The sequence below is a fragment of the Chelon labrosus genome, assembly GCF_963514085.1.
Source record: "Chelon labrosus genome assembly, chromosome: 10".
NCBI lineage: Eukaryota > Metazoa > Chordata > Actinopteri > Mugiliformes > Mugilidae > Chelon > Chelon labrosus.
This window is the reverse complement of record NC_140360.1, coordinates 23,671,661-23,678,909: the sequence shown is the minus strand read 5'-3', so window position 1 is coordinate 23,678,909 and position 7,249 is coordinate 23,671,661. Positions and strand designations below refer to the sequence as shown.

General features: G+C 38.7%; 1 protein-coding gene across 1 annotated transcript; it reads right to left on the bottom strand.

The window, feature by feature from the left end:
• Positions 1–1,020: 1,020 nt before the first annotated feature.
• On the bottom strand, positions 1,021–5,660 carry hsd17b10 (hydroxysteroid (17-beta) dehydrogenase 10). The gene is made up of 6 exons (XM_084554012.1): positions 5,586–5,660; positions 4,321–4,485; positions 3,529–3,693; positions 3,322–3,450; positions 3,105–3,213; positions 1,021–1,721 (listed from the first exon to the last, which is right to left on the bottom strand). Exons 1-6 carry the CDS (start codon positions 5,607–5,609, stop codon positions 1,531–1,533), a joined length of 783 nt encoding a protein of 260 aa, XP_084410138.1. The 5' UTR covers positions 5,610–5,660; the 3' UTR covers positions 1,021–1,530.
• Between the last annotated feature and the right edge of the window lie 1,589 nt (positions 5,661–7,249).

Genomic DNA, 7,249 nt, shown 5'->3' with positions numbered 1-7,249 from the left:
CAAGGGTTACTTGTGGTGTTTTGTCTGTCTTTGTGGTATAACTGTAGCCAGAAATGTTAACCAGTGACTGGATCTTCTAGACACAAGTGTCTTTATACTATAGCCACTTGAGACATGTTCACTGCCATCAGATTATCTGTAGTTAATAAGTAGCCAAGTGTAGCTAATTGTGGGACTATCACAAAACAACAGCACATCCATTTCATCAGTCATTTGTAAGGGGATTGATACTTACGTCATGCCTTTTTTAACATTATATCTATTATTAATAAGAACTCTAATTTCATTTTGAAAGTAAAGAAAAAATCAGTGAAGAAAAAAAATTATATTGACCATATTTGTAAAAGCAATAAAAGGGGAAATATTTTTTATCGGCACTATAAACGTCTACCTACTTTTATTTGCAGCCCACACAATGCTGAGACGAGAGGCAAACGCTGATGCAGGAGGAGTAATGAAAATGGTCAGCACCGTTGATCGGCCTGGTAAAGCTGTTGCTCTTGGTGCCTACAGTGGCGCTGGGACATATGCAGACGGATTCGAGGACAAACTTGGGAAGCGTCTTCCTGAGGCAGGACTGTACGCTGGTGCAGGAGTCGGCTATGCTCGCGCTGAATGGAGTGTTTTTGATGCTGAGGCCAAAGGGCCCAATGCCAGTGCAGGAGTCGGAGTCAGTGTTCTGGGTGCCAAAGCCTTTGCCAAAGCAGAAGTGGCCAGTGCTTCAGCCTCTGCTGGTCCAGTAAAAGCTACAATTGGTCTGGCAGCAGACACCGGAGTAAGCATCAGTCCAACAAACATAGAAGCGAAAGTGCTAGGAACTGGCTTCACCTTTGGTAATCGAATTGGTTTTTCTTTTTTAGGGTCTGGATTTGAATTCGACTTGTTTTAGATTGTGGCTTTATCTAAATGCAGCTGTCTGTCACTGCGTGCCTTTTGTGCCTGCTAAAGCTCAGGGGAAACATTTATTCTATACTCAGTGTTCATAAAACTTCAACTCTGAACTCAGGTGGAACTGTATGAAAGTTGCATTTGTATGGGTTCCTTTCATTCATATATTTGTATGAACATGAATTTATCAAATAATTTATCCAATGTTGCTTTACATTTTTACAGAGCAGACTACACATTTGGTCTTTATTTATCACTGTGTTTAAGTGACTGTCCCCACAATCTGTTCCATTAGCCCAACAAATACAAATAAAATCTTTCTTAATGGGTTTTAAGCATAACTGAATTTTCCTAGAATCTACCTCGTGTTATTGTGATGATCGACATGCTTGATAAAAACAGTTACAGAAAGAAAACAAAAACTATAGTTGAATAGTTAATCAAACTCATCTGATGTTTATTAAATTGTAGTGGTCTGAATAAAGAACATTTTTAAAGTCTTTCACTCTCAGTCTCACACATTATTTCATAAAACAGTAATTGATGACAGTTTATAGTTACCATGTGTAGATTTCTAGAACGTAGATACACCAGCCAGACAAACACACACATACACACAAACAAACAAACACACGATCCGTCTCAGGGCTGCATGCGAATGGCTCCGTCCAGTCTAATGACCTCTCCGTTAATCATGGGGTTCTCCACCAGCGACGTCACCAAGTGAGCAAACTCAGCGGGGTCTCCCAGGCGCGAGGGGAAGGGCACCTGGCGAGCAAGAAACGAGCGCACCTTCTCTGGAAGACTGGCGAGGAGAGGAGTGGAGAACAGCCCTGGGGGAGGAAAGACGGCAAGAAAATGTCACTTCCTGGTGTTGAGTGAGTTCCTTTACTCAAGATCAAGTGTCAATAACCAATCATTCTCACCATTTCAATTCTGACACTGAAAATCACACTAAGGTAAAAAAGGTTAGCAAATCTGTGTGCCATTTGTTCTTAATTGGGCTGGGACTAGATTAAAAAAAACAATCAAATTAATTAGAGGCTTTGGAATTAATTAACTGATCTTGATTAATCGCATTACAATATTTGCCCCAAAAGGCAACATTTTGTAATTTAAATGGATTTAAATGGAGACAGACATGAATATTGTAAACTCAAGCTCTTTTAATGTCTGGAAAAATGCATTTAATTGTATTTCAATTCAAAACAGTAGAAAAAGAAAGAAAATATCCCTGGGCAAAACTGAACAGACCTAAAGTTAAAGTGCCATTTCAGAACATATTCATTTTAAATTCATTTTTTGTAATTGATTAATAGCAATTAACGCATTAGAGTCCCATCCCTAGTTTTTAACTCAACTGGCAATCCGATAACCCTAAAATGAAAAAAGAATTCATGTTCATGAGTTAATCTAACACACACGAAATACATAAATATAATAATCCCAAAAATGAAATAAAAAACACTGAACTTGATTTTGATGTTTAAAACGGTTTGATTTGATGTGTGCTGCAAGAAGAGGTCAGTAACTTCTGGGATGATGATGCTACCTGGTTTAATGTAATGAATAATAAGCTTGAACATAGATGTAAAGGCCCAGACACACCAACCCAATAAAAATTAATTCAAAAGAGGGAATCTAGAAGAGCTCCCATTAGACTATGAAGAACTACAAAACATCCTACAGTGCTGGCCTCTCCTGAATCATGCAGATCAGCTGGTCTACGGTTTATTTGTTTTAGTTGATCTTGTTGTAAAAATATTTCTTTATTTGAAAGTTCAGATTACTACACACTTGTTCACTAAGCTGGACAGCCAATCAGAGTGTCTCGCTGAAGATTCAGCATGTCGTGTTGGGTTAAAATCCACCTACATAGGTCTGGCAAGAGATAAAACACTCACCAATGTCCCAACACCAGAGAGAGAAGACAGCTGTTGTCATGGTGTGTCACGGCCTGAAGTGGTTCTTTGGGGTTTTGTTTCCACATACGGTAAGTAATTTTTTTTTTTAATCATGTGAAAACATAAAGCCTTTAACAACAATCAACAATATTTATTGAAAACTGAATGTTTGGTTCAAGGTGGATATTGTGTTATTTCTGCCTGGTTAGTTCTTCGCCCTGCTTCCAGTCTTTATGCAGAGTTAAGCTCCTTAGTGTTTACCTCCCACATGATACTGCCACATACTGAATGTGTAAAAGTGTGTACACTGACCAGGTGCTATGGTAACGACTCTGATGCCCATGGGTGCAAGATCTCTTGCGATGGGGAGGGTCATTCCAACGATACCTCCTTTAGAAGCAGAGTAAGCCGCTTGTCCGACCTAGAGAAAAAACATAGACCGAAATTAAGCCGATTAACAAGACTACTTAAACTTGGTCTACACAGAGCCTACAGCGTTGTGAGCATTTTTAATTGTGTTTTTAACTACCTGTCCATCAAAAGCTGCCACACTGGCAGTGTTAATGATGCAGCCTCTGTGTCCATCTGCGTCAGGCTCGTTCTTCCCCATCTCACCCGCGGACAGACGAATCACATTAAAAGATCCGGCAATATTCACCTGAAGGAAAAAAGAAATCAATTGACGCGTGATTTCCGTACTTTCCGCCTCCTTTCATCGACCGTCTGTCCTTCTTACATTGATAACACGCTGGAAGTCTTCCAGGCTGTGAGCGATGTCCTTCTTGAAGTTATACGTTTTAACAGCCACAGCAATGCCAGCGCAATTAACAGCCAGGTCCAACCTCCCAAACTTCTCTCTGGCCAGGGACACCGCTGATCGAACATCGGCCTCTGAAGTCACCTGGAAAAGACAGAACCACCAGTTTTAGCCCCAGGACCATTTCTGACATTAGATTAGTAAGAATTCTGGAGGATAACATAGAAACAACAAAGACTAGTATTATTTGGTACATTTTGCATGTAAGGCAAGAAACTAGAGAGATCTGAAATACCTTGTAAAAAATGGGACAGAAGAGGAATTTAGAGGTTACATTATACTCCATGAATATACTGGTGATTGTGTTGGAAGATGTGCCACGTGTGAGCGCCATCTACTGGACTGATTGGACATTACACCCACAGCTACAGCTGCAGGCAGTGATCTGCATTTAACATGATTTAACATGTTTCTCTTACGGGCTCAAATTGAGATTACAAGACCAGCTGAGAAAAGTTTAATACAAACGTTCAAATGCGAGCAACAACTTGGTGAGACAGAGCGTTGTGGCTGTGTCAGAAAGATCTGATCAACACAACAAGCACACGGGAGTGTCCTGTCATCCAAACAGTTATCAGAAGTCATGTATATTGGTGGTTTCTTACCCGAGTACCACGCTTTAGATGACCTTCATTTATATTACAGGATTAGAAGGTCATAAGCAAGATGAAATATTCATGCATGTCCGTTTTGTAAGAGTGAACGACTCACGTCTGCAGGAGCGAAGGCACAGCGGTCTCCCAGACTGGCTGCCACAGCTTGTCCATCTGAGGAGGGCAGGTCCACGATCACAGCAGACGCTCCGCTCTGCACCAGACGCTCCACAGTGGCCCGACCCAAACCGGACGCACCGCCCGTCACCAGGCCAACCATACCCTACTCAACACACACGGACAGGGATGGACAGCAGGTGAGGAGGGAAGAAGAGGGAACACATGGAAAGAAAACACATGGATCGCTGAGAAAAATGGGTGACAGGAGAGATAAAAACTGCTCTGATTAATTCATGAACCTGGTTAATTTTAGAGAAGAAACGACACAAGTGATCACTTCTGCTGTTTGTGGAGCTGAGCTGACTAATCGACCTACAGATAAACCATTTTGACTATCAATCAATTCTGGTTCTTGCTCTGCCCTCAATATCAAGCAAATACACAAGACCATTTGAAAACATTTCACATTGTATTCTAATAAGTGGTTTTGTAGATGTGGATCGTATCAGCAGTCACAGTCACTGTTTTGCACCACAGTCACATCGACGAAGATCCACAATTCAAATCCAGGAATCTCCAGAATTCACAAGTATGTGTGATAAAACAAATGACAACATACGTGACTTTTAGTCCAGATCCAAAATAAAGTTGACTTTCCAAAACACATGTTTTGAACTAGACAGAATATGAGTGCAGATATTCTTAATTATAAATGAGTATTTATTTTATTTTTTTAACATCTACAATCACAATTAACAATTAATTCAACGTAAGTTTTGACTGGTGAGACGTTCAAGAACTTCATATGTAAACATAAAGAATTACTTTATTTGAAATCACAACCCTATTGAAGATATCTGGAGTTAATATTTCAAATGGAAAGACACGGTAGATAATTTATCGAATTATTTAATTAGGTAAATTATCTTTAATCCATTGAATTAATTGTCCTAACTCAATGGGTGATTCTTACAGATCGGAATATTAGTGCAGATATTATTTAATTAAAGTTTCAACTGCTCAGAATGAAATACAGATATCTCTAAAGTTAATGCTGTCGACCTTTCATATTATCAGTGCTCAAGTCTCCAGAAGAGCCTGGAGGTAACACTACCGAGGGCGCTCTAGTGAGTTTGCTAAGCTCCAGGAACTCAAGCTAACCAGAAGAAAAACAACCTGCACGTATCAAAAAACGAGTCCATTTAAAGTCTGACGCATTACATTCACTCTGAGTGCAGGATATAATTTTATTTTTTTCCTCACCTTCACACACCGAATGTTCGCCATGTTTGTTCGGACAAGAGCGTCACGTCAGAGCAAAGATCGTGTGTATAACAGAAGAGTCAACGTGCCTTTTTTTTTTTTTTTTTTTTTTTTTAAAGTAGTTTCTTCTTCTTTCCGTTTCCGGTGGCAATGAGCTTATCGTGCATTACCGCCACCGTCGGTGTTGGAGTGTGGGCCAAAACCGTCGAGTATAATAAAAAATTATATATTTTTTAATATTCAGTTTACTACGACACTTCTTTCAAACACCCTCTGTTCGTTGTGAGACTGCGATAAAATTATTTTATTGGTATTGGTATGAAATCACATTTTAAAGCAAAACTATCAAATATTCAGTTTGGAGTTTACAGATTATAATAACTCAGTTATTACTTTTGCACTTAAAGTAAAAGGTTATAATATCACTGCATTTTTCCAATACATTACTCTGAAAGGTTGTCACTACAGCTGTTAAATATACGTAAAAATAATACAGACGTGCAATTTTCCTGCAGAAATATTATATAAAGCATACAATCTATTTGTTCCTACCAACTAAAAGCATAATGTTACAAAATTTGTGGTATCGTACTAAACTGTCAGTGTGGGAGCTGTTGTAAATTCATTTGCAATGAGACACAAATAAAACCTGACTGTATTAACGCGTTTTCTTAAAAAATTGAGGGTGAAACAAATCCTTAGAATACTTTGAAAGTCCTTTAAAATCATGGTTTGCAGCACAATCTCGAAAAACAATTGGTGTGGGTGCTCTGTTATTTTATTACTCTTTGCTCATAGCGGGATCGCCCGTCAAGTTCCGCCCTCGTGGTTGCTGTCTGACCAATCGCTGGGCATTTTGGGGAACGCCCCCTCCCACGCAGGACACTGGCCAATCAGAGCAGCTCTGCAGCTGAACGAGGTCAGCTCAGGAGACCAGCTGATGCCTCAGTTTGAACAGTGAACCTGTAATATTTAGACTATAACTGAACTCTGAAGGCCTACAACATAATTATTTAAAATATAGTCCTGGAAAATCATAAAATCAGACAGTTAAATGTATTAAAGAAATATCTTTTATTTCCATGATATGAATGCAAACACAGCATTAAAATAAATCTATCACCAAATTTAGTCTATGACTACCAGAGGATTTCTGACACAGAAGTGTACGTGTTTCTAATGATTTATTTCATTCACAATTCATCTACTTTATTTTCTCAATGAAGCAATTAATATAAGCAAGTTGTAATGGTTAATCAGCAGAAAAGCATATGGATTTTGAAAATCCATATGCTTTTCTCTCTTTCATATAATTTTAAATGCATACTATTCGGTTCTGAAGTAACAGTTGATCAAAAAAAAAATTTAAGATGAAAAATAATGGATGATGGCAGCCTAATTAGGTTTAACAGATGACAAGACAAGAAATTAGCACATTATTAAAATATTTGCTTTGAAACCCTTGACTGATTTTCTATAGATTAACAAATTATTTCTGCTCTAATAAAAACTAAAGCAATGCACTTCACAAATTCAAGACCTGCACTTAGCCCTGTCAAAAAGGAACGACTGAAGGAGGTAAAAAAGAAAAAAAAGTGCATCATGCTGCCACATTGTGGAAGGCAGTAAGTTGTATAGTTGTATCTCCAAAATAGGGGTTGCAA

Bases quoted from the DNA above. Each gene is read 5' to 3' on its own strand.
- hsd17b10 (XM_084554012.1), bottom strand. From the start codon at position 5,609: ATGGCGAACATTCGGTGTGTGAAG. The intron at 4,486-5,585 runs GTGAGGAAAAAA...TGTGTTGAGTAG, and splicing joins CGAACATTCGGTGTGTGAAG to GGTATGGTTGGCCTGGTGAC. The intron at 3,451-3,528 runs GTAAGAAGGACA...TTTTTCCTTCAG, and splicing joins ACTTCCAGCGTGTTATCAAT to GTGAATATTGCCGGATCTTT.